The 27,357-nt window shown below is 41.2% G+C and overlaps 2 protein-coding genes across 4 annotated transcripts in view; one reads left to right on the top strand and one right to left on the bottom strand.

Annotated features, from left to right (window-relative positions):
* PCYT1B (phosphate cytidylyltransferase 1B, choline) overlaps positions 1-3,101 on the bottom strand; it is a 31,092-nt gene extending 27,991 nt beyond the window's left edge. The window contains exons 1-2 of one of the 2 annotated variants that reach the window (XM_081003475.1): positions 3,000-3,101; positions 435-652 (exon numbers count right to left, since the gene is read on the bottom strand). In XM_081003475.1, coding sequence (XP_080859601.1) covers positions 435-447 — 13 coding nt within the window. In that variant the 5' untranslated portion in view covers positions 448-652; positions 3,000-3,101. Of the gene's footprint in view, positions 1-434; positions 767-2,999 lie in introns of those variants that run through there. The other variant, XM_081003476.1, reaches the window with a different exon arrangement.
* A 173-nt stretch (positions 3,102-3,274) lies between these two features.
* The window catches only part of POLA1 (DNA polymerase alpha 1, catalytic subunit), a 193,789-nt gene continuing 169,706 nt past the window's right edge, over positions 3,275-27,357 (top strand). The window contains exons 1-14 of one of the 2 annotated variants that reach the window (XR_013985674.1): positions 3,275-3,443; positions 9,398-9,519; positions 9,821-9,917; positions 11,082-11,162; positions 13,295-13,410; positions 13,615-13,677; positions 14,836-14,934; positions 15,586-15,784; positions 16,030-16,192; positions 16,463-16,641; positions 19,505-19,617; positions 20,640-20,759; positions 22,968-23,042; positions 24,326-24,464. Coding sequence is in view for 1 of the 2 variants with exons in the window: in XM_081003459.1 (XP_080859585.1) it covers positions 3,392-3,443; positions 9,398-9,519; positions 9,821-9,917; positions 11,082-11,162; positions 13,295-13,410; positions 13,615-13,677; positions 14,836-14,934; positions 15,586-15,784; positions 16,030-16,192; positions 16,463-16,641; positions 19,505-19,617; positions 20,640-20,759; positions 22,968-23,042; positions 24,326-24,464 (1,618 nt within the window). In the remaining variant the exon portion in view is untranslated. The remainder of the gene's footprint in view (positions 3,444-9,397; positions 9,520-9,820; positions 9,918-11,081; positions 11,163-13,294; positions 13,411-13,614; positions 13,678-14,835; positions 14,935-15,585; positions 15,785-16,029; positions 16,193-16,462; positions 16,642-19,504; positions 19,618-20,639; positions 20,760-22,967; positions 23,043-24,325; positions 24,465-27,357) is intronic. The other variant, XM_081003459.1, reaches the window with a different exon arrangement.

Here is a 27,357-nt window from a genome sequence, read left to right as displayed (position 1 = left end):
GCTTACTAAGTCATAATGGCATACAAGAACGTTGAAGAAATAAGGGATGTCACATCACCCACTGCAGACTGTTTACCACAATGCAATCGTAACTTTTCTACTAAGTTTTGTACATTTAATCTACTGTCTCACTATTTACATTGGTGCCTTAGCTTGCAATATACTATAGCCTCAAATAATGTGTACACCCTTTTGAGAGGTGGTGGTGGAAATCAGTCATCGTGGTCTAAGACCCTAAAGCTGTATTTGCTGTAATATATATATCAATAAAGGTGTACATCTTTACATTGCTACTTCACAAGTCATTTTTGGCAAAACGTACAGCTTATAAATGTTAAAATAAATAAAATCTTGTTTATGAGTAATTATCTGATTTTATAATTACATGTATGATTGATTTATTTTTAGCAGAGAGAAATAAAAGCAACACTCACCTTTCGCTGACATTTGTAGGAATGAATTGCTGCAGCTCCTTCTATTTTGCGTTTTTGATGGCCCACCATTCTTACTAATGTGCTTCTCTTTCACTTTGCTTTCTGAGGTTTTCACTTACAAACTGAGCATGTTTAAAGTTGTTCTGAGTCACCTGATAAAACATCAGGGGTTTTTTTTTCCTCCTCAAAGAAGTGGACAAAGGTTATGCCAAGCTGTTCTGTATGACGAGGATTAAAGATCATGTCAGCATAAGCTGCTGGTGATAAGACTATTTACAATATGACGACCCAAGTCTGCATGCAGTTTTTCTACTTCTCAAGCCTTTGCACATTTATATGCACTTAAACCCAAGCAAAATCCATTGAAATTCAACTGGAGTTATACAGCGAGAGGAACTAGCATGGTTATTTGGAATTAAAGTTGTAAGAAAGAAATAATTAAGTATGTTGCACAAACAACTTTAGAACCAGGATAAAAAGGCTATTCTTTCAAGCTGAACTGGAGCTATGGCAACAGTTTCAGTTTGTAAAATTAACTGTGTCATTGGTTAACATTCTGGTGTTGATTGAATGAGAAAAACAGTTTAGTTGGCAAGGGCAGAGGAGTGTGGTTCAATACTCCAATGTCGTATTTTACACACAAAAATTAAAATGTTTGCATAGGAGGTTGAGTGGCTATGGAGCAAGATACACTCACTAATCTAAATGAGACTTTTACTAAGCTTGTTAACAACAAACTTTGACTGCAAAATGTGGGCAGCTATCACATGGCCTTGAATGTGCTGTCTCTCTGCCTCAGTCCCCCAGTATTAAAATGGGGTCATGAATACTATTAAAGTGTGGCCTACTTCATTGATATGTGTTATGGGTCTTCATGACAGCGTCCCCAGTCTAGCTAATACTGTATTATTTGTAACAAAAGCTGCAAGCTTAAGCACAGTTACTTGGGCATAAGTTGCATAAGTTGCTTCTGAGTGAACATTTATGTATTTGTGCCATTTCTAGAACAACCCACTGATCAAAGTTCCCAAGGGAGTTTACAGAAATCTATAAATTATGCAAATACAATGCAATCCATAGGACAACCTCAATACAAATAACATAAAATCACAGAGCCAGTGTAAAACCTCACCCAAACCATCTATAAACAGGCAAGGGTAATACTGTATATAAAAAACAACCTTAAAACAGCAAAGACAAAGCAATTAATGTCCAGATCTAAATGCACTAAAAATTATCAAGATGTCTAAAGCTTTCCTGTCAACTTTCCCAACAAGCACAGAATTGAGATGGATGTCCTTATTTACAGTAGGGAATGTCTATAGCACAGTGGAAGTGTACATGTAGAAGCTTTCAGAAAGGAAGGCTGTAGCTCAGTGGCAGAGCACCTGCTTTTCATGCAGAAGATCGCAGGTTCAGTTCTCAGCATCTCTAGGTAGGGCTGAGTCAGACCTTGGAGAGCCACTGCCAGTCAGGGTCGGGAGTATTGAGCTTGATAACCAATGGTCTGACTCATATGGCAGGTTTCTGTGTCTGAAGTTCAACTCCTAGCAGCTCCGGTTAAAAAGATCAAATAGTAGGTGATGGGAAAGACCTCTGACCACTGCAGTCAAGAGCAGGCAACACTGGCCATTGGCCAACTCAGTATGATACAGTTCCAGAAGTATTTTTAAAATTAAATTTCTACCCTGCCCTTCCTCCAAAAGGAGCCCATGGTGGCAAATGTGAAAGCACCAGGAAAAAGTAGCCAAAATGTTAAATGTGCAGGTACATGTATGTGCTTGTTTAGTCTATTATTATTATTATTAAAAATAGAAACACTTTGGAGTGTGGGGAGAATTGCGACTGTGTCACACAGGAATGGAGGTTTACCCCATTTAGATGGAAATAACCTTGTTGAACCTGCCACTTTTCTTTAGAATGAAAGCCATTGTCTTGTTTACAGTGGCCTAATGAGGTTGCATACACTCTGACTATATTTTAAAAGCACATTCCCCAGACCCAAATAATTCTGGGTATTGTAGTTTGTTCAGAGTTACTAGGAATTGTACTGGTGAGGGATAAACCATAGTGCCTATAATTCTTTGAGGGAAGGAATGTGCTTTGAATGTGCTTTAAAGGTATAGTGTGCATGTAGAGCTGGACTAGTACCACATACTGTACTGTAAAACCATTTTCACATTAAGTTATGCTAGAAATAATTAGCAGCAAGAATTGCTATATAACTACATATAATAAAAGTTATAGATAAGCCCCCTGCAATAGGCTCTACCAGACTTATTATTTACTTTATGTAATGCAAGCATCCAAACATTATTTAAAGGAAACATGGGCACCCCTGCCACAAACAAATAATAAAATGACCACAATTCAATCAACGCATCGGCAGGTAAAAAATAAACCAAATAAGAGTCAAAATTTTAGTCTTTAAAGCTAAAAATTCAAACCCGTTCCACGCATGGGAAGTAAAAGTCCAAAGATGCGCAAGAAATGACATTAATTCTATTTACAAATAGTTGCCTCTTTTAGGCATGAAGCAAGGTAACTTAGGGTTTGCAAACATACTGCAGCCATAATTCGCCCCTGTCCGTATCTTTTTATCCCACCACATTCGGAATGCACGAAAGTACAAAGAAGGAAACGATGCACAGCTTTCCATCACCGTCGCCGTGCGCGCGCATTCACACACCCCCTCCCTTCCCTCCTCCCCAAACCCGCCGCCTCCCCGAAGCAGCCAGCCGAGGTGCCGCTCAGCCACTCTTATGGCTCTTTCCCTTCGACCCTGAAGCGGAATAGGAAGGACGGATGTCGTCACCGCGGCTTCTGATTGGCTGCTCGCCTGGCCGGGGCACTTGGGTCTCTTTTCTCGCGCCACTTTCAGGCGCTTTGGCGCGAGAGCGTGGAGTTGCGGGCCGGGTTTGGAGGCGCTGCGGGCGGCAGTCTGCTCCCTCTCCGCCATGGATTTGAGCGAGAGCCCGCGCGACGGGGCTGGCGACGGCTGCCATGGAGGTGAGAGGGAGGCGGCGCCGGGTTGCGAGGAATGCGGCGGCGGGGCGGGGGAGGAAGGGAGCAAGGGGTGAAGGAGGGAGGCAGCGCAGGGCCAGGTAAGTGTGGAGTCCCGGACGGCAGAAGCTGCAACCGCGCGTGGTTGTTTGTCATTTGGGAAACCCGTTGACTTGAGGCTAAACCACTGCAAACGAGGAAGGTTGAGTTGGGGGCAAGCGTCCTGGATGGAGAGAGAAAGGCGGGACAACGACATGTACTGGTATATTTACCTGGAAGTAAGTCACACTGGTTTCTATGGTGCTTGCTCTCGGGGATGTATGTGGGGATAGTGTTTCTTCTTCCTGTGACACCTTTCATTTGCCACCAAAAACGCCAGTTACAAACCTTGACATTTTTCATTTAAATGGTGTACATGGTTCAATAGGAAGCCAAAAGAAACACACCTTTGCAGGTGCCCATTGGATGTCTTCCTCTTAACAAACCTCCACTAACAAGTGGAGATTCTTATCTGAGTCTTTATTTGCATTGGACTAAAAAATTTTTTTTATGTGTGTGTGTGTGTGTTAGATATATAACATAATATAATAATATGTATTGTTAAGTTTGGGCTGTTTCCCCAAATGGCCAGTGACTGGAGACAGCACCCCTGCAGCCTTGCTCTTTTAAGATGTAGGCTGGATAGAGTTAGGGTAATTGTGAAAGGCAAACGAACAGAGGCAGAGGCTCATCTGCTAGTTGGTTTAGCTACCTCACAAGGGAGTTGTGAGGGAAGCATGGAACACGAAAATGTTGCTGCTGCTTCCCTGTTCTCTTCAGGGTTACATAGGTTCTCCTCTCTAAAGTTAAAAAAAGAGAATTGGTGACTTGAAAGAGTTTTTATTTTGCTGAGGAGTTGGGTAAGAAGTGTCTTAAAGTCGGGTTTGTGAGATATTATGTGTAAATTGGGGGGACATGGGGAAGAGCACAAAGGTTTGATGAAATGAGAGGGGAGTGACTTGGCAACATTGCTGTCCAATAAAGCGTGGAGCAAATGCAGTAGAAAATTCCTTTCCTCTCCTGAAAAAGTATCTAGGTTGTTGAAATGTGGGCCCATAAAAGTTACTAAGGATGTAATCTTGTAACCTTCACATCAGAGAGAGAGAGAGAGAGCATGCTCCACAAACAAAGAGGGGCTTCTGTCAAGGTCAGCATGCAAAGTATTACACTGTAGTTCACAAATATTACTTGCCTGGCTGCCCACACATTTCCTGGCCTGGTGCCCGTCAGATGTTTTGGACTACAATTACCATCTGTCCTAGCTGATAGGAATTGCAGTTCAAAACATCTGGAGGGCACCAGATTGGGAAAGCTATGGTAGACCTTTTAAGCATATTGATGGCCTGGAAATGGGTGGGGGTGGGAGGGCCAGCTATCCTTAGCTGACAACTGCTTTCTAGCCTGATTGTCTGTGGCACGAATCACCTCCAGGCAATCAAGCAAGAGGCTATTTTCAAGCCTGCAGCAGTGTGTGTAATAATTGCTCAAAATGAAAATGCTTTTTGTGTTTTAAAGCTGACAGCAATACTTAGATGAGCCTTGATTTTCTCCCCAAAGATCTTTTGAATGCTTTTAGAAGGAATCATTTATGGAGAACATGATGGTGATACATGGAAATACGTTTCAATTGTAATCTGTCATGGAGAGAAGATTAATGTTAAGATTTTACACTTTCCTAGTACTTCTAATTAGTACTGTTCTATAACTGTAATTGTTTAGTGATGGCAGATATTGCTGTGTCTGCAAACAGCAAAAAAAGCTTTGCCTCTGCATTTTTATGCTTATGAATACTTATGTATTCATCTGACTTAATGGCTTCACTTTTTTATTTTTAAAAAACCCTGCTTTTAATGTCTACAAATCTTTAGGGGTTTTTCTGCACAATCCTAAGCTTTTCTGTTTAGAAGCCTCATAGAGTTCAATATAACATTCTCCCATTTATGTAGACTTTTATGTGCAATTTGGTCCATAAAATTAGCAAAACAGAAATGAATTTCATTTAGATTTCTGTTTTGATAAATGACAGCAAGGATATATTGATAGTAATCATTGATGATGCTTAAACTAGTGCAAGCAATATTTGGGAAACGCTTACTTTACTTGGATTAGATGGGTGTCAAACCTACTTGCTTGAATAGCAAATGGTAACCTTCTCTGAGTGTAAAGTGTGAATTAACTCTCTCTCTGTGTGTGTGTGCAGCAGGGATAAAGGTACTAGCGATATCTTCTTCTTCTGCTGTTTCAGCTGCCTTCCCTGTGCATTTTAGAGCTTTACATAATTAGGGTTCTAAAATATGTGGGAAGTCTTCATGAGTAAAAAGGTGCCCTGCTTCTGACAGTCAGGTAAGTCAGAAGGTGACTGAAATGGCAACAGAGATTAGCCCTTCTGCCCTTCCCCTGTGCCTGAATAGGGCTATTGTTAAAAAGCAATTTGAGCCAAAGGCTGAAAATATTACCTGAACAGTTGGGAATGTGAGGAGATTTTTGTATGGGGGGACTGTCACCTGCGGGACAAGGCACCAAGATAAGGTTGCCTTCCCAAAGCAACATTGAACTAAATAGCTCTTAATATAAAAAGTGTTAAGACACTTGTACAGTGATTAAAACATATTTTTTTGTAAGCTAGAGTTGGTAATTAACAATATTTATTCTTTCAAATATGAATAGCTCATGTAAATAGAAATGAATAAATATTTCAAATTCTTAGGCTCCAGCATATGTTGCTTGAAAGCTCTGTGAAGGCCTCATGCATCATAGAGACTTTTCACTACTCTTGTGTATGTGTGATATGTCCGTACAAGCTGAAAATTGGAGGAGATGAAGTTTCATTTAGTAAAAAAAGTGAAAATGTAGGCCTTGCTAATTTTATGCTCCATGGATACCTCAGAAGCTGTTAAAATACCAAGAATGTTTGATCTGAAGGATTTAACATGGAAGCCCTGCCAATTCACAAGGAAGACTTTTTTTTTATTTTATCATCTATATAAATCCATTTATTTGCTTTTACTTTGTTTTGTGAAAGTGTCATATTCTCAGGATTAATTTTCTGGTGTATTGAGTAGCTATATTTTTGTGGTTTTTTTTAAAGCAGGACTCGTTTATTTATTATTAACTTCATATTATGCTTAACGCTGCAATGCAAATACAAGCTGGCTACTTCTGAGTAAACAACACAGTAGACCTGGTTTGCATGTAATGCTAAGCCAAACCATGGTTTAGCACAGGTGCATGGGAGTCTGTAGGCTCCCAGACCACTTTGCTTCTTCTCCGGTCCTGCTGCTGTAAGCCAAGCCATGGCCCGGCCCGGCATGTCATCCAAACCTGAGCCTGCGATTTGTCTCACTCCAGACAAACCATGAAGCACAACCAAGTCTTGTCCTTGGCTTACAATTCATGGCCTGTCTGAAAGAGACAAACCATGAAAGCAGATTCAAAAATTATGCAAAGTCAAACCATGGCCCGGGAAGATGGTTTTTGTTTTTGTTTTGCTGTGCTAGCTGAGAGGCCCAGCTTGGGCCCATAGCAGATAGGTAGACAGGCTTTAGTTTAGAGCTTTGGTCAGCTCAGCTCCACCCCCAAAACACCCTGTGTTTATTCTGGCTACTGCCTTCCTGTGTTTTTGGCAGGCACAGCTGGTGAAGCTCCCCTTGGTTGGAACAGCTGAGCAGAGTTATATGTTGGGACTGTTGGTTTGCAAGCCCCCTCCACAGAGGCTGGCCCCTCTCACTGTCCTCGGAGCTTGCTTACCGGTAACCTCCTCTGGCTGATACCTCGGACAGACCAGGGAGATTTTGATAGGCAACATTTTCCCAAGCGTGGGTAAAATGCACAACCCCTCCCTCCTGCTTCTGCAGGGGAAAGAAAATAAGTCAGAAATCTATTTACATGATATTTATTTCTGACATTACAGCACTAGAGAAAAACACGTCCTTTCAGTCCAGTTCTTCTAGCACGTCTGACAAACTTCCTGAACATGCGCAGTCGGAAGGTTTCAAGTTACACTCTTCACAAAGACTTATCCAGCCTGTGAACGTCCGGGGAAATTCTTCTTTCCCACAGATAGGCACATCATGTGATGTCAACAATCTGGGTGTCTGCAGCTGTGATGTTTCCATATACTGACAGGGACTCCTGCTACATCCAACTCTCCTCCACTGTGGAAGATTAGGGCTTTGGCATGTTTTGTCTCAGTGCAATCCTCATACAGTGGTACTTCGGGTTACATACGCTTCAGGTTCCATACGCTTCAGGTTACAGACTCCGCTAACCCAGAAATAGGACCTCGGGTTAAGAACTTTGCTTCAGGATGAGAACAGAAATCGTGCTCCGGTGGCGTGGCAGCAGAGGGAGGCCCCATTAGCTAAAGTGGTGCTTCAGGTTAAGAACAGTTTCAGGTTAAGAACGGACCTCCGGAACGAATTAAGTACTTAACCCGAGGTACCACTGTACAAGTTTACTTAGACATAGGCCACATGGAGTTCAGTAGGAGTCACATCCTAGGTATTTGTGTATAGAATTGTAGTCTTTTGTATCGTTTCAATGTTACTGTCAAGACTTGGAAATTATTTTTATTAAAATACTTGTAAATAATTGACAAAACAATTAAATAAAAGGTTTTTCTGTTACTCTGGATAACAACTGTAATGCAAACTCACCTGCTACAGCTCTTGACACCATTTGCACAGTCTAGCTTTGCTGTCCCTCATTCCTGTTGCACCCCCAGAAAATTCTCTGGGCTCAGGGGGTCCTCAGGAAAGGTTTGGGGAGTGGGGGACCACCATGGGTCAGTCAGAGGCAGCTTGTATGAATAGTTCCCCCTTCCTGATGCCTCCCCATGCCACACCCAACAGCTTCTGACCCATGGGTGTAGTAGGGGGAGGCAGCTGCCCCCCATCAAGTAAATAAATAACAATACTTAACTAAAAGTAGAAATTGTAGAAAAATTTTGATGGATTTTTCTGAGCACTTGGGGTCAAAAGAAAGTAATTTAAAACAGCTGTTGCTGAGACATTTCATTCCCAATCTGCTAAACAGCCAGACAGAGGATGGTGACAGATGGGTATCCTGCCCCCTCCCCCAACATAAATCCTGGCTACAGCCATGTTCTGACCTGATTTTTATGGGGGCTGTAATGGATGCAGCCAAAATTTAAATTTTATGTTAGAAAAATGGAGACACAGAAAATTGTTAACATACTAACTAGAGAACTATGCATTAGATATATAGATTTTTGCTATGTGTAGTTAGCTATCTAAGGGACGCAGGTGGCGCTGTGGGTTAAACCACAGAGCCTAGGACTTGCCGATCGGATGGTTGGCAGTTCGAATCCCCGTGATGGAGTGAGCTCCCGTTGCTTGGTCCCTGCTCCTGCCAACCTAGCAGTTCGGAAGCACGTCAAAGTGCAAGTAGATAAATAGGTATTGCTCCAGCAGGAAGGTAAACAGCATTTCCGTGCACTGCTCTGGTTCGCCAGAAGCGGCTTAGTCATGCTGGCCACATGACTCGGAAGCTGTATGCCGGCTCCCTCGGCCAATAAAGCAAGATGAGCGCCGCAACCGCAGAGTCGGTCACGACTGGACCTAATGGTCAGGGGTCCCTTTACCTTTACCTTAGTTAGCTATCTGAGAAAAGTTCATTGCTAATCACCAGCTTCTGAGTTTGACTAATTGCTATTCGCTATGTTGTCAATTTTTATGTTTTCATTTTAAGAAATGGAGAACATTCTGTCAAAACATATAGTAAAATTTCTTTAATTTTTAATTTTGCAGGAAAAGTTATTCACAGGTTTTGCTTAATTTCACATTTAAAAACCTCTCTCATTGGCCATGGCATTTGATTATTGGTATCATAATGGTGTGCTTATTTAAATGTTGTGCACTCTGTTTCTAACCTTTGTTAATAACTACTGTTGTGCCTTTCAGAAGCTGATTCTGCAAACCTTACATCTTCACGTTCACGTCGTGAGAAGAAAGTTAAAAAAGGGAGACAAGAAGCATTGGAACGTTTGAAAAAAGCAAAAGGTGGTGAAAAAATAAAATATGAGGTAACTAAAATGTTCTGGCTTTAGTTCCACGGAAATGCATAATGGGGAAGTGCTACTGTGTTGTGCTCTGTGTGAGTGTGTGTGTGTGTGAGAGAGAGAGAGAGAGAGAGAGAGAGAGAGAGAGTGAGAGACAGAGAGAATGGTACCTAAATTTACTCATTAAATGTGCTTATCAGTGTTATCTTTATATAAATAGAAGTCCTGACCAGGTCTGCATATCTGACTTATTCATTTACTTTATTATCTGGCCCATTTGAAAAGAGGGACAGTTACAATGGTTGCTCCCAACTTCTTATTGCAGGTTGAAGAGTTCACAAGTGTTTATGATGAAATTGATGAAGAACAATACTCCAAGATTGTCAGAGAACGGCAGGATGATGACTGGATTGTGGATGATGGTTTGTGAAGTGGATTTAATTTTTCACTCTTGACTTTGTGCTGACATTAAAGCAGCTATTCTTCCCTTGGTTTGGATAATCTTTGCTATATGCAATTTTTAAAAAAAAAATCCCATAGAGATTATCCAATTCCTTGTGTGCATCCAAAGGAACTTATTAAGCAGAGGGCCTTCTCAGTGGTGGCGCCTGCCCTGTGGAATGCCCTCCCACCAGATGTCAAGGAAATAAACAACCATATGACTTTTAGAAGACATCTGAAGGCAGCCCTGTTTAGGGAAGTTTTTAATGTTTGATGGTTTATTGTGTTTTTAATATCCTGTTGGAAGCCGCCCATAGTGGCTGGGGAGGCCCGGCCATATGGGCGGGATATAAATAATAATAATAATAATAATAATAATAATAATAATATCAAGGCTTAAAAATGGAAGTAACTGGTCTGAACAGTGCTTTTATCGATGAGATCTGCAAAATAACTTGTGGCTTTGCAAATTGTTAACAGAAATTGGACCATAGTGTTCAGGGTGGGAGTGGGATTTTCCTCAAAACTGATGTATTAATAGAGGGGCCACAACAGCCACTTGTTGTGAGCTGGTTGTGCTTACTGTAGGCCACTAGAATATGTGAAAAGCTGGCACAACCCTGTAAAAAGCTTTCAGTAAAGTAAATGGTCAGGGGTTGGTGTTAGGTTGATAGTCACAAGCTGTCTAGCTGTTCCTGGCCAGCTTGCTATGCTTAGGTTGCTGTTTGCACCATTGCAGCCAAAGCATATGTTGGTTGGGCCATTTGGGCTTTGATCCACAAATTACGTCACGGAGGGCATGTTCACATTTAAGCTTACTAAGCAGAAAGTAGGTCATTGGTTTTTAGTAGAACTTAATTTAATGTATCAAGGACCAGGAGATGAGAAGGTTGACGATACATTTGGAATCTCTAAGCTGGATTTCCCCCCTGAGTGACAGAGCTGATGCATATTTTAGAAACACCCCTCACAAATGAAGTGGTCGTGTTGAATTTGTAACCATATTTTTGTTGGCAAGAGGACACTCTAAATACAAGTTACAAAATGATGGAAAATCAAGAGGAACTTGGCTGACCTTCACACCCAGATAGAGTCTGGGTTTGTCTGCTGCCCGTTGGTTAAAGTATGACACTTTTCCTACACAGATGGTGTTGGCTACGTAGAAGATGGCAGGGAGATTTTCGATGAAGAGTTGGAAGATGATGCTCTTGATTCCAGCAAGAAAAGTGAGTGAACTTTTTTTTTTAGCAGCTTTCCTGAGAGGGAGTTAATTAAAATTAGACTGAAGAATAGACATAGCAAGTCATTGAAAGGGTACACATTTTTATATCGCTGAAGGACAAAGTGGAGTTTCCCTGGCGTTGCTAGGAGCGTTCAGGCTTTGGATGATGTCTTAAACCAGCGGTTCTCAACCCCTGGGTCCCCACATGTTGTTGGACTACAACTCCCATCATCCCTGAGCTCTGGCCTTGCTAGCTAGGGGTGATGGGAGTTGTAGTTCAACAACATCTGGGGACCCACAGATTGAGAAAGGCTGTCTTAAACGGATGTTATTCTGAAACAGTAGTGGACACTTCCAATTACCTCTTTGAGGCTATGTCAAGAAGAACAGAGTAGAGAACATATGCATTATATTGCTCTTATCTGTAATAAATACTTACTGGTGTTTTGCTTTTAGTGTTTGAATGTGTCAAATGCCAGTTCAGGTAACTGCGTCCTTTTTCTGCTTCAGGAAGCAATTCCACTGCGTTGCTGTACAAATAAATCATTTAATCAATCAGTGTTCATGTTTTTAGAGTAGCAATAGAAAGTTAAGTTGAAAGGGGGGGGAGTAATTTCAAGAAAATGCTCTGTGAAGTGGCAACTGAAACATTAACAGACCTTTTGTTTATTTCATAGAAATTATACATTGCTTTATTGTAAAAAACACACACCTCAAAACGATTTACAAAAAGATAAGACAAGAAAATCAAGAAAAAATTATGACTCTGTTTTACAAGATGCAGTAGTTAAAATGCAAAAATGGATTAAAATTACCTCAACTTTCTAAGCATCTGCTTAGGCTTGTCGTAAGCAAGAATGTTTTTAGCAGGCCCTGAAAAGGGTAAAGTGAAGGTGCTTGCTTGATCTCAATAGGCAGAGAGTTCTAAAGTGCAGGTGCTGCCTCATTAAGTGACCAGGTTCTTACAAATGTGGAATAGGTGTTATGTGGCACCTGGAGTAGGGCTACTTATACCCATCAAAGTGGTCAAATGGGTACGTGTGAGGTAAGGCTACTATAAGTTAACATTTTTTAAAATAGTGATTTTCATTTCCAAAATACAAATAACAAAATGAGAATAGTTACACTGTATAGTTACTAACAGAAGTTAATGTGTGCAACATTCCCACCCCCCTCTTACGTGTAGGTAAGATCAATTTCAAAAGAATAGTTGGGCTGATTTTGTGACAGTTTAACAGCTATTTAAATAACTGAAGTGTGGTTTCACTCTGTCCTCATCAAGTTTCAAGTAAACTGATGAATAATTCTATTTCATCATGACTTTATTATCAACATGTGCCAGGTGGTTTCCTTTGTATAATTTCAATAATTTGACACATTCTTTATTTTTCTTAGGCTGAGCTGAATATTAAAATGAGCTAAATTTTCAGCATTAAAAACCCCCACAGGTTTTCAGGTTGAAGTGGGGAATCTTTTTTTTAAAAAAACCCACACACCTCTAACAGCTTACCTTTTACTTGCTGATTTACTGCTGTTTGTTTTTCCAAACAATTGCATAGCCCTGTAAATCTGGAAAGGGTGCAAGTATACTAGGTTTTCTATAGTAAGGTATTTGCATTGGATTCAACAGGCAACTATGGCAGCTGTTTTAAAACCAGTCTATGCAAAGTCTGCTCAATGTACGGATTGTTTGTGTAACAGTTTACGACATAATCTTTAGCGTGCTGCTACGAGACATCTCTCTTTATATGCCCGGTGGTTTCATACAGGGTACATATAAAGCTGCATATAAACTGCTGCCCATGTAGAGTTATCTCCAGGTGGTCTGATCTTTACTTAGTTATGTAAGACCTCCAGGGCTGCAATTCTATGCCCACTTACCTTGGAGTAAGCCCTCTTGAACTCTGTTGGTCTCGTTTCTGAGTAGACAAGCACAAGATTGCACTGTACATCAGTTTTCAAGCAAACTTGCAATGTAACTTGCAAGTGACTTACATGCAGCTGCTTGGTCCTTTATGGTTCATTTCAAATAATGGATGATTCCATCTTGAATATTGGTCTGCAGTTGTCATTACTAATAGATTTTGACTTATCAATAGGATTGTGATATTTAAAGGTACTGTATTGTTCTGCTAGGAAGAAGAGACGCAACTTCTGCAAATGACAAGAAAAATGTGAAGAAGCCTCTGGTATCGAAACCAAACACTATAAAATCTATGTTTATGGCCAGTACTGGGAAGAAAAGTACCGAAGTAAGTTATATTTTAAGCAAAAAATATGTCTGCTGAATTTAGACAAATAAAAATATATATGCCCTCAGATCTGTTGCTCTGTTTATGTTTTGAAAAAAGCTGCTGTAGAAGGGCAGCACATGATTGCTTAGCTTTCGTTGTAAATGTTGATCCTGTTTTTTTCCCAATGAGCAGTTTACTTAGCACATGTATCTCCTTTCACAGAAAGCTGTTGACCTGTCTAAGGATGATTTGCTAGGAGACATTTTGCAAGATCTAAATGCCGAGGTAGGAATTCATGTGTGTTCTGGGGGTGGTAGAGGAGCAAGGTGTAGAGTTTATGTTTTTAATATGCTTGGAAGAGAACGAAATATAAACTGGATTAGGGAGTCCATGTAAAGGCATACTTGAGCCAAAGGATATTGTGGACTTCTCTCTTCACAGACAGAAAATGAGATCTGGTACTGAGGGTGTTTGTTGCAACCACAAAAAGCTCCACATTGGTGCTCCAGTGATATGGAGAGAAACGGGGTATGCTGGAGCATATTGAGAGTGGCTTTGGAACCTGTTTCCCCACCCATGTGTCAAGTGAGATAACAGACACCAGTCCCATCATGCCTGATTCCCTGCAGCCACTTCCCCCTTCCCCATGCCACTGTGAGGCTCCCATGGCTTCGGAGTTGGTGGTTCCTGTGCCAGATTCTGTCTTCTCACTGCTCATGTTGCTTTGCTCTGGATAGGCAACCTGATAATACTTTAGTACCTGAAAGCAAGTAGTATTTGACTCAAAGTTAGAAAGAACCCAGTGAAATGTGGTTGCTTGTTGCAAACTGTGAGAGGATGGTAGGGCAAGGATACAAACGTACCGTATTTTCCCATGTATAAGACACCCCCATGCATAAGACCCCTATTTTTTTAAACCCAAAATTAAGAAATTAAGTTGTTTAGCTTTTTTGGGGCATGGGGGAGGTCACTTCTGCCAATCACTCACCGCTCGCTACCACCAACAGCCCACCCGCCCACTTGCTGCAGCTGCCATTTGCCTGCCTGCCTCGCCACAGCTGCCAATCACCTGCTCAATTGCCCCAGCCCCAGCCAATCACCAGCAGGCCTTGCCGCAACCACCAATCACCGCTGCCAATTTCCTGCTTGCTGCTGCCATTAATCAAAGGCCCCCCTTCTGCATTCACTATCCATGTATTAGACAACCCCCAATTTTTGCCTAATATTTTAGCAAAAAGCATCGTCTTATACATGGGAAAATACAATAATAAGTAAAATCCTGTACCAGGGTTGCCCTTTCTTCAAGAAACTGGTGACTGTTCGGTGTGGGGAAGGGATATAAGGGGTGCATGCATTTTTATGCGGAACATAGCAAACTCTTATCTTTCTTTTGTAAGTTCTGCTACAGCAGTGACTGATGCCTAATGTTTTTCTCCTTTGTAGCCAGTTCCTTTAGCACCACCACCGGTTGTAGTTCTAAAAAAAAAGAGGCTTTTTGGAACACCGTTGAATCCCTTTTCTGTGCAATCTCAAGTGTCCAAGGTAATATTCCAAAATGGAAATGTTAATCTTAAGATTTCTGAGAAGTTTATGTGTCTGTTGCTTTAGAATGTCCATATGCTTCTTGATATTTTAAAATCTTAATTTGATTTGTTGCTGTGCGAACGAACATAAAAGCAAAGCTAGCAAAATCAGTATAGTTAATATCAGCTGGAATGGGAAAAAATGCATTTGGCAATCAGTTGTATGGTGGCTTTGTACCATACTTAATGTTTCAACTTGAATTCTTTGGAGAGGATATAGTAGTAGAGCACCGTTTGAAAGGCCTTGCCTACATCTAGTCCTTTCGAAAATAGGTGTGGCGGTTCCTATTTGAAATACAGATGCTGTGAAGTGCATTGGCTGGAATGAAACTTATGCTTCCCTTCCTCCTCTGGGATGTCTGAGAGAAGAACTTCCCTTTTCACCCAGCCCAGTGATGGAAACTGTGTCCTCCCTGCCTATCCTGATCATCTGATGAGCGGGGTGGGGAGGATATTTTTTTCTTCAGTGGTGGTGCTGCTGCCACTGGAGGGAAATTGTAATGAGCGGCTGGCAGGCTACTCTTGAAGGCTTGCTAGTCCTGCTGAAGTCCCCAGGCCAGGGATTTGCCACCCTAATCTGATTTTTAATTAAAATTACTTGTGCTTATAGAGAACGTCTTCTGAGGTGAGAAAACCTGTCACGTCTGTCAAAAAAGAAGTTTCGTCACCAAATTCATCCCATTCTAAGAATTCAGTCTACACAGCTAGATCAGATGTAGTCAAAGAAGAGAGAAGTGAACCTGAAAATGGAATGCAAATGGTTGAAAATGGAGAACGGAAAAAAGCTAAACAAGAGGAAGCTACTATAGGTAATTGTTATATTTTGGTAATAGTGCTCATCGCCTTGTATTTTCAATGACATTCACCTCTGTGATTGATAGTTTATTTGATGATGTTTGACTTTATTTTGTATTGTATTTGTACGTATTAATGTTCTTATAGAAACCTTATTGAAATCGCTGTGTGAAAAAAATAACTGCCAAAATAATTTAAATAAATAAAATCATTGAAATATAGTACATTGAGTCTTAAAGTCTCTGCATAATTCTTACAGAAGATGAACAGGCTATAATGGATTTTGATGACAGAGACTTTGATGAATCTATGGAGGAAGGTGCAGTTGTAGAAGAATCGGTCACAATCCTGAAGGAAGAGGTGAAAACAGAAGATGGACAAATTCAGCAAGTGGACTCTGTGAAAACAGGCTCATATTTCTTGTAAGCACTTAAAAAAATCCTTAGGGACTTTTTGTTCTGGTTTCCACTTTTAACTTTCTTCTAAGTTCACTAACAGTATGAAAAGCTTCTCAAGGCTTCATAGAGATGGAGAAATGTTCTTAGAAGATGTTAGTTGACTTGCAGTAATAAACTTAAGACGATGAAAAGATTTTCTTCAGTGCTCTTCTGAAGAAAAGATGACCCTTTAAAATACTCATTTCACATGTAAAGCTATGCCTTTTCCCCCCTTCCTTATGTATTATATTTCAGAAACTCTCCCATCCCTGATGTTTCTTGTTGGGACAGAATTGATGAAGAAGAAGATGGGCAGCTAGCTTCCGAAATTCAAGTGGATTCCAGTCAGTTGCCCTTAATAAATGGGGAAGATGGGGAGCAGATCTTCAGGTTCTATTGGCTAGATGCTTATGAAGATCAGTATAATCAACCAGGTATGTATACAGTGGTACCTCGGTTTAAGAACAGCTCTGTTTATGAACTATTCGGTATACGAACTCTGCAAAACCGGAAGTAGTGTTCTGGTTATCGAACTTTACCTCGATCTACGAACGGAAACAGTGTAAGGGCACTGGTGGCGGGAGGCCTCATTAGGGAAAGCGCAGAGGCCTGGCCGGCGAGAGCTGTGCGCAGTGGGAAGCGTGCCGGACATCAGGCTTATCTGAGCAATAAATCAATCTGCTCAACAAGCGCTTCTCGGTTTAAGAACAGCTTTGGTTTAAGAACGGACTTCCAGAGCGCATTTAATTCGAAAACCGAGATACCACTGTACATAAGAAAATTCCTCTTTACTCTCCCTTCCTTCTTTTGACCAAAGTTATAAAGGACCATTTTTCAAAAGGGGCTTACTGTCCACTAGTTTCCTTGAAGCTGAATGTCTGTTATGTCTGAACGTCAAGAAAAACATCTGCTTTGATACTGACTAGGCATAAACTTAGAACTATATATTAGTATCTTCAGGTTTCAAAAGGCTGGCTGAGGCCTCAGTGCTGCAATGTGTTGGAAGATGTTGATTTGCAGTGGAGGGGAGGTGCTTTAACCCTTCAGCCATTTTCCCCGTGCAGCTTTCCCACACATGGTTATGACTATCTTCCGAAGGGCATAAAAGCTAAATGCCATTACTTGTTTTTAATGGGCTGGATCAGTACTTTTTTCTCCCTTTCTCAGAGGAGCTCTATATCCAGGAGAAGCTCCTGCTGGAGGGAAGGGGTGGCAGAGGGTGGCACAACAGACTGTGGGGTGAAGGGGGTAATTGGTGAAAATTGCCGGGGGGGGCAGTCCCCTGGGTGGAATTTTACCCATTGATAATCTGGATAGAGCCCAATAATAAGTGTAGCCCTAAATCAGCTTGTGCAGTGGGGTAGAGCTGTATCAATAGCCTCATGGCAGCAGAGTCACTGCAGATTACTGGAAGGGGTGAGACGGTGGAGGGATCGGGACTGTGCGGCCATGTGGGTGATGCTGGCTTGCCACCTCTTTGCTCATACCAGTAAAAAGCAGTGATCCCACTGCCAAGTGGCTCCACCACAGCCATCAAACGGCTCCTTCCCCTGCTCCAGACACACACAGAAGTCCCTGGTAAAGGCTCCCTTTTATCAGAAATAAATTTTCCCTTTAATTTCTAGGGCTTTACCATAATGTACCTTAATTTGTATGCACATCAGATTCAGGAAGGAGTAAAATGAAGGTTAATGGCTACAGCTTGTTCAGCTCCCCCTCCCAGACAAACATTCATTTAGATCTTGGGCAGGGGATTAAACGCTGAATATACCCAATATTTTTGTGAAAGTAGCTAATGATCACTGAAGTTTGGGTGAAACTGGGGACTAATGGGAAGGGGGCAATCCTATCCCTAAAAACTCTTGTTTAGTGTTTTTACTTTTATCTTGGATTCTGCACGGTGGCTTCTGAATGGTGTATAATTATGAAAAGACTTGTTCCTTGATTATGAAAAGAGATCCTGTCGTCATAACTTTTCAAGGATGAATAATAAAGACTGCACCTGGTTTCAATTAGTAACGTAGAGGAAAATAAATTTTGGCATTACTTTTTGTTTAAAAGAATCATAATCATTATAGCAAATGAGGTATTAACTGTATTATGTGAAGGATTCATATTATACCAGGACGAATAAGAATTTCACACAGTTCCTGCACACCCACCCCATAATGGTTAGAGGGTAAGACTGCAAATGGCTTAATTTCTTGATTTCATATATCTGCTATAAATCACATTAACATTAGCTAGTGGAGATATAGTTTTTGTAACTGCCCTTGCCTTTACTCATTTTTGTTGTGTGGTAGGAATGTTTAGTATTCTATGGGATGAGAAACTCTTCTGAGCTGTCCACAAGGATAACTGCATTTCAGTATTTGTAGCTGCAAGTTGTGAATGCCTGTTTTTATGTATAATAACCGTAGAGACACTTTGGACCATTAGTCTTTGAATGTATCGGCCCAATCATTTTTGCCATCATTGCTTACTTCTTTCAATCATCTTATGATATAATTCACATGACCATAGTCCTTTGAATGTGATAGCCATCCTCAGAATGGATTTTCAAACATTTTGGGTAGTTTGCTGCACTTGTACTGACCTGCGGTTGAATGAAGATTGAAATGGGGAGAACAGGATCCACGTTGATTTCATGTAAAACGAATGTACTCGCAATATTAAGATACCAAGTTATCCCAGACATTTAATGACAGACATCTTCAATACCTATATCTCCTTTGCCTGTATATTGAAGTGTTTTATAGTGACAAATTTATGTTCACTGATTTCAGTGGGTCTGCTCTGCATATGGCATGGTCATAATACAGTCTAGGAAAATGTATAACCTGCTGCTTCCCCCCTCCAGCAGAAATAAGCAAAGTGGCTTGCAAAATAAAATAAGCAAAATACAATAATGAAACGAAATAAAAATATAATATCCAAGCACTAAAACCAGCATTAAAAATGAGGAGTACTAGGAATAAGGAGGGGTAAGTAACAGAAGGTATGGGGAGGCGTAGTTTCAAGTCTCTTTTTGAAACAAGGTGGCATTTAATACCTTGCATACCATCGTGATGTGTGCCTGCATAGTACAAGACTCTTAAAGCAATCACTTGACTGTGGAGTACTGACTTTCAGCAGATGGAGCTGTCAATTAGGGACTACAAATTGGAAATCATTCTGCTCCCATGGGTGAATTAGTGTGTTTATTCAGTAATTCTTAGTATTGCAGCTTTTCCATTAGCAGCTGTGCTAAGCTGTTTTGATTAACGTGCATTGTCTGTCTTTACCTTTTCATTTTAGGAGTGGTATTTCTCTTTGGTAAAGTGTGGATTGAATCGGCACAGTCCTATGTGAGCTGTTGTGTGACAGTAAAAAATATTGAGAGAACTATTTACCTACTCCCACGTGAGTCGGTACGTCCTTTTATGCTGGAGACTTCTCTGTCATAAATTGTCTGTTTATGGAAAGTTATTCAGGCAAAATGCATTATTATAAATTTATGGAATGCTAGTGGCAGGTGCCTGGTGCTGCCTTGGAATTTTTAGAAACCAACAAATACTGTGATTTTTTTAATGGATAGTGTGGTGGTTTAGGGTTACGTCATGCCACAGTTGTGTTTTGGTCTACCATCTTGAATCAAAGGGGCATCCAACATCCAAACATCAACAAAGACCACTGCTTCACCTTGGGAGCTCTCAAGCCAAGTTTGTTGATGATCTCTTGAGAGATGGTTGAACTTGAGCCCTGAAAAGGGGGAAGTCATGCCAAAGTGACATATTGGTTCGCCATCTTGAATGGTGGTCAATGGCCCAACACCAACATTTACCACCCCCGCCCCCATTTCGGAAAGCATTGTGCTGAGTTTGGCAACTGTATCCCAAGATGTGTCCAAATGCATAGAGGACGAACAAATAGAGAAATCATTTTCTGAAATATATAGTAGAAGGTATGAATACCTTTATGTAACATGGGTTGTAATCAGAGATAAGGAAGAGAGTATTTATTAAATGACTTCAGGCAATATTATACAACAAACCAATGAAACTAATAATATTAAATGGGAAGGGGGTTGGTAGTAAAGAGATTTATGTGCCAAGTTGTTGGTTTTATCACTCTGATTACATGCTTTGGTGCCCAATCTTTACAGTCTCTTATAGTTTCTAGAAAACCTAAGTTGTGCCACCTCGTTGACTTTAAAATCCATCTGTGCTGTGAAGCCATTGGGTTAGCTTTAATTCCTTACTCTGTAACCCCAGCTAAAATGAAGCCAGTGTGTGTGAAACTATTTTGCTCGCATTTATCCCTTGTTACCCCTCTCTCCTTCCTTTGCCTCCATTTCTTTGGATAGGTACTATCTCTGGCTTAGCCTGTAATGGCTCTATAAATGTTAACCAAGAACAACACGTAGCAAATACCGGTTTTTTAATCTTTGCAGAAGCGAATTAAATTATCTTCTGGTGAAGAGACAGAGAATCCTGTGACTATGATGGATGTTTATCAAGAATTTAATGACAGGATTGCAGAAAAACACAAGATCATGAAGTTCAAGTCCAAGGTTGGTCTTAACTTTTTCTCCTTCATGTTTCATTTTTCTGACTGTGAAGGGCGCTCATTTTTCAGGCAGGAGAGAAGTAACAGGGAAATATAAAAAGGTGCATGATGTCTGCACAGGTCATTTTTTCAGCCAGAACTCAGTTCTGGCACCTCTCAGGTGGGTGCCATTGCTAATCTAAGAGAACAAGGGAGGCATTCATGATGCGTTCCAGCACCTTTCTTTCCAGAAAAATAGCACTAATTAAACTGGTAGTGTATCTTATCTAAACATCTAACATCAGATTAAGGAATCCCTGCTGTTGCAGATGATACTGTCTCATATTTAAACCATGTTCCTTTCTTTAGAAGCAACCACCTACTTACAAATTTACAAATTATCTGCTTTAATAAGTTGTTTTAAAAATGAAGCCATTATACTTTCAGGGGTTGAGGTTAATGGGTTGGTTCCCACAACACTAAACTCATGGTTTTAGCACAGAACTAGGGAACCTACAGCCCTCCGGATGTTTCTGGACTACAATTCCCAGCCATGCTGACTGATGGAGTGGGAGTCCCACAGCATCTGGAGAGCCACAGGTTCCCCATCTGTGGTTCTTAGCACTACACAGATGGGTTTTTTGAGCCTGAACAAATTGTCGGGCTTCCTCTGCTCTTCTATCTCTTCCCACACAACTGGGAGGAAGCCAAGGTTACTTTCATTTCAAAGAATCTTAGGTTACTGATTGTGAGCCAGGAATTCTGGATTGAAACAAACTAAGCTTGCTTTAAACAAGACAACTTCTTAACCAGTTGTTTGAAACGGGTTTCTTTTGCAAGTAACAATTGTTTGTTTTATAATGGGATGCTTGTTGCATGTAATACTTGAAAGTTGTCTTAACAGAAGCTCTACTTGTGGGAATAGGAAAAAGCCTGCTCAATCTTGCTGATTCTGAGCTGCATGGGAAAGGCAGGTGTTAGCTAATGTATTTTGTCCAGTTTTTGTATTATGAATTAGCCCCACAAAAACACATTGGTGTTGCATAATGTGTTCTCTTGCTTAAGCATTATTTGTCTCTATTTTTTGTGTTCTCAAAATGGAAACTGAAATATTTTTAAAAGCAAACAATTATTTTCCTTACCACTGTGTTATCAGGAGTATACAGGTGGTGACTATTTTGCCCATGTCCAACTGATGCGTGAGGGACGTGGGTAGCGCTGTGGGTTAAACCACAGAGCCTAGGACTTGCTGATCAGAAGGTCGGCGGTTCGAATCCCCACCATGGGGTGAGCTCCCGTTGCTCGGTCCCTGCTCCTGCCAACCTAGCAGTACGAAAGCACGTCAAAGTGCAAGTAGATAAATAGGTACTGCTCCGGCGGGAAGGTAAACGGCGTTTCCGTGCACTGCTCTGGTTCGCCAGAAGCGGCTTCATCATGCTGGCCACATGACCCGGAAGCTGTACGCCGACTCCCTTGGGCAATAAAGCGAGATGAGCGCCGCAACCCCAGAGTCGGCCACAACTGGACCTAATGGTCAGGGGTCCCTTTACCTTTACCTTTACCTTTAATTGATGCGTGGGTCCTTTTGGACCCGGAAGAGAGCGGAACAGCCTTAGGCATGCTCCCCTGGTGCATGCGAGGGCCAGGAATGGAACCTTTGCACAAAATGGTTGCCGCCTGTATTGCCCAGTGGCTCTTACTTTGCTTTATGGCACAAAGAAGTTGCAATGCTTTTTATGTATTGAAGTTCTATGAAATCCGTGGTGAGAGATCACCATAATATTTAGTTTTTCATTGTGAGCGTACTTTATAAGCCACCAATTTGTGTTCTGTTGCTTACATAGAACATATGGCAATTCCCCGAAGGCCTTCTTTTATTATACAATGTGGGCAAGAAACAATCTATTATCTGAGATAATGGGCCAATTCAAATGTAATAAGATGTCTGAATCCCTTTGTAAATATTAGGGAGTTTATTTTAGAAGGAGAATAGATAAATGACTTAAACTCTAACCGTCTACAATATCCAGAGTTTTATTTAAGTTAAATAACTATTTGTATGATTTCTACAACTTGACAATGGGCAGGCTATATTTTAGGAGCAGGGAAAGTTTTTCACATGGTGGTTCTCGCAGTTGAGATTTTGATGTTAAAAGTAAATTTGGTTTTAATGAGAAAACACTTTTACAGTACATCAGTGCCTGATGAATATCTCAATTTGTATTTTGCATAGAAAGTAGAAAAGAATTATGCTTTTGAGATACCAGATGTTCCTGCAAAATCTGACTACTTAGAAGTTAGATACTCGGTGAGTAAATAGTTCTATGTTGTCTCTCTGAAAGTGACACTCACACTGAGGTTTGCATATCTTTTCAGTGCACATGATTTTTTAAAAGAAAGATTATGAATCCTAAACTCTGATGCTTAATTGAGTTTTTAAAATGGTGTGACTGTTGCTCAACTTGAGCTACCTTTGGCCAATGAATATTTCCCAAACTCCTATAGTAAGTAAAGAGGAGCCAGATTTTCTAGTTAACTGCTTTGAGGAAGCAGTGGGCATGGTGGTCAAAGCTTATTGCTTGCCTTACTGTTGCTCTGAAAACTCAGTACTTCAAGCAATGCATGTTTGGACTGATTTGAAAGCATTTTTAAAGTCCGTGGTTTAATACATATATATCATTTCCCCTTGGTGAACACTAGAATGTACTTCCTCCTGTGTGCTGGAGGCAGCCTGATTTAATGTCTACTATGTCCTGAAAGACCTTGATGTTGGGAAAGATGGAGGGCACAAGGAGAAGGAGACGACAGAGGACAAGATGGTTGGACAGTGTTCTCGAAGCTACCAGCATGAGTTTGACCAAACTGTGGGAGGCAGTGGAAGACAGGAGTGCCTGGCGTGCTCTGGTCCATGGGGTCACGAAGAGTCGGACACGGCTAAACGACTAAACAACAACAAACAATGTCCCAAAACTAGGATGGTTAGGCGATTTCTGTGACTGAGGTTCAATGTAGCACAAGTGGGCATTCCCACACGCAATGGAGCTTTTTCTTCCTGCAACCTCTGATGTGCCTGCCATCTTTTCCTCAGAGGGTTGGTGGAGCCTCAAGCTGAGCAGGTTCAGGTGTATGAAAGAGTTCCCTGCAAGGAGCTCTCTTGTACAGCCAGACTAAGCAGGATTTTTCTCCCCTTCCATCAGGTGATGCGTGGGGAGGGCAATCCTGCTTAGCACTTACTATTGACAAGCCGCCTGTGCTGCCTCCATCAGCTTCTGAAATCGGAGGTTGAAAGGAGCAGCATGAAGTGACCTCAACGAGCATCACTGGGAGGGAGAAGGCCCTTCCACTGATTGGGAACCATTTCTGCTTCCATGAGCAAGGTGAACAACTGCTGCTCATCAGCTGATGGGTGGGAAAGAGTGCGGCTTCCTCCAGCTAACGAAAAACAGAAGCCCATTTTAAACTCCCAGTTATTCCTTTGAAGCCTCACCATTACCCACTTAACACCTTTTACATATCTGTTTTTACAAGTTAGGATATTTAGGAAGACTTGCAACACATAGTAACGTTTCGTTGAAATGCTTCCATTCTCAGGCTGAATACGGTCGGCTTCCTCAAGACCTGAAAGGAGAGACATTTTCTCATGTGTTTGGAACCAACACTTCTAGTCTTGAACTATTCTTGATGGGCAGGAAGATTAAAGGACCAAGCTGGCTGGAAATAAAAGACCCACGTATGAATATTTCATGTAGAATATGTTATGCATCCCTTGTATGCATGCGCAAATGGAGTGGAGTTTAGAGCAGTGCTTAGCTTGTTTAATGGTTGCCAACTTGAAAAGGGAAATGTTACGAAATTTTTTTTTTAGAATTTGTAAATTTTCAAAGTGAAGAATGCTCCTTCAAGCAGTCATCGTCTTGTAAAACTAATTTTATTTTTAATCTTACTACTTTAGACTTGGTTAAATCTATACTAGGTTAAATCTACTCGTGGACTTCCGGGGGCGGCGCGAACGGCAATGGCGGTCCTCTTCTGAACGGGAGAGGAGGCTCCGCAGGCAACGGGTCGTCCGCTACGGCGAAGCGGAGACCCACTCTGGAAAACCCCAGGTGGCAAGAGCCTGGGGTCTTGAGGCTCGGTGGGCGCCTTGAGCGACCCTCCAAGTGCAGAAGGAACCCCGTAAGGGGCTCCGGAGCGCGGAGGGGGCTTGCGGCGCTGTGAGCTGTTTCACAGCCTGAGGAGTGAAGCCGCGCTGCTACTGTCGGTGAGCGCTGATCCCTTTTCCTGCTAAATTACGGATTCGGACGAAAAAGCAACTAACTTGTGAGTAAAAGACTGAGTCACTTGAAATTTGAGATTTTGAAAGAAAAACTTATTGGCTTGAACTTGGCTGAAAGCGGAGAGACGTGGAAGCAGGAAGTCCGTCTTCCGCAGCCATTGAACTTGAAAAAAGCAATCAGCTGGAGGAGTGGAGGCTGAAAGAAAGACTCTAAGTTTTACAGATCTAAGCATCTATTGAACTTGCATTTTAAAGTAAAGACTTTAAGCTAAAGATTTGGGATTTTTATTTGCACTTGACTTTCCTCCTTTTATTGGATTACAAATTAGAAGGTGAAACCCAGAGTCAGGAGCTGCCTGAGCACTAAGGGAGCTGTCAGCACTGCAGATTTGGATACTGTATATTGGAACTTGAAACAACCTGAGGGTATTGAGACCTTTTAAATTTGAAACACTCTTTTTGGAGATAAATAAGCACTGTCTGCAATAAAGTGACCATTTATAAACTCTGCTAAACATTTGTATTTGAAGGTTCTTGGACATTAAATTAGACTCTGAAAGACAGATTAAGCTCCCTCTAGAGGATTGGATTAAAACAGTGACTTTACATGTACTTTTTACTTTCGATTCCCTTGCTGTTTGCTTGCTCTGGACCTTTCCATTCCCATGGGAATAACTCAGTGTGACCTTGACTGATAGATAACGTTGGAATGAGTGGCACAAGAAAAAGAGGGAGAGCTAAACAAACAACTTTAACAACTCTAACCTCAGCCTCACAGACACGTAGATCATCTGTGCCTACTTTGCCCTCAGAAGTGGAGGGAGAGGGCGAAGCAGAGCAGTTACAATTGGAAGATATGGCCTCAGGAGCATCTGTTTCTGTTCTAGACAAAATTTTTGAAAAATTGGAAGCTTTGGACAAGAAAGCAGATGCGCAATCAGCAAAGATTGATAAAAACACAGAATGTCTAAATAAATTAACCACACAAGTGGCACAGAATGCACTAGCAATTGGACAGTTAACGGAGGCCTCAGCAGAAAATCGGAAATTGACTGAGGACACCAGACAAAAATTTGAAAATTTAGAGCAAGAGGTAAGACCACTCACTAAACAAGTCGGGGAACACCAGATTTATCTCTCTATGATAGAACTGCGAAACCGTGAGAACAACTTAAGGATTAGATCACTACAAGAGGCAGAAGAAGGACATCTAACTGAGTTTTTGACCAAAGAATTCTCCAAGTTCTGGAACTTGGAAGAAAAGGACTTTAAAATTGTGTCAGCTTTCAGACTTGGAAGATTTATAAAGAAGGAGAGGCCCAGAGACTGTTTGATAACATTGAGATCAAAGGAGGAAAGGGATAAGATTTTGGGACTACATTTTGTAAAATCACTGGAGGTTTTGGATAGAAGAATTGAAATTTATAAAGATATCCCAAGACTACTGCTTGATCTTAGAGCCGCCTATTCTGAACTTGTTAAACTACTAAGGAGCAACGCAATTCCATTCAGGTGGGAATTTCCCCAAGGAATATCTTTTACCTTTAGAGGGAGAAAGGTTAAAGTGAGAACACCGGAAGAGAGAGACAAATTCTTGACTACATACGGAGAGGACCTTCAAAAAGGAATTGAACTACCTTCTGGGCCTGAGGCAACGCCAGTACCAACATCAGCATCTGTGGAACCTGAAGACCCTGAGAAGATACCACCCCTTGAAAAATAACCAGATAGTTCAGGATGTCTCTGCAACTGTTGAGCTGGAATATTAATGGTTGTAACATTCCGGAAAAAAGGAAGAAAATATTTCATATATTAAAAAAAGAACAATTGGACATTATTTGTTTACAAGAAACACATGTGACGAGGCTCCACAGAAAAGTGTTAATAAATAAAAGATTGGGCCAGGAATTTGTATCGTCCGACAAAGTGAAGAAGAGAGGTGTGGTGATATATGCAAAAGAGAGCCTGTCACCTAAATTCCTATTTAAAGATGAACATGGAAGAATTTTGGCTATTGAGATACAACATCAAGGAGAGAAACTGCTGATATTAGGAATCTATGCACCTAATGAAGGGAAATCGGAATTCTACAAGAAGTTGCAGGAGACAATGCTGGACTACCTAGACTATAACAACATCATAATGATGGGAGATATGAATGGGGTCGTATCAACTAACATGGACAAGTCACAAAGTCAAAATGTTACAAAAGACGGCAGACTACCTAAAACCTTTTTTGAAATGACTGACAATATGGATTTGATTGACATTTGGAGGACAAAGAACCCACTAGGAAGAGAGGGAACATTCTTTTCTGAAGCCCAACTGACCTGGACAAGAATCGACC

The sequence above is a fragment of the Podarcis pityusensis genome, assembly GCF_964106645.2.
Source record: "Podarcis pityusensis genome assembly, chromosome: 4".
In the NCBI taxonomy this organism is placed as follows: domain Eukaryota; kingdom Metazoa; phylum Chordata; class Lepidosauria; order Squamata; family Lacertidae; genus Podarcis; species Podarcis pityusensis.
This window is presented reverse-complemented; position numbering and strand designations above follow the sequence as displayed.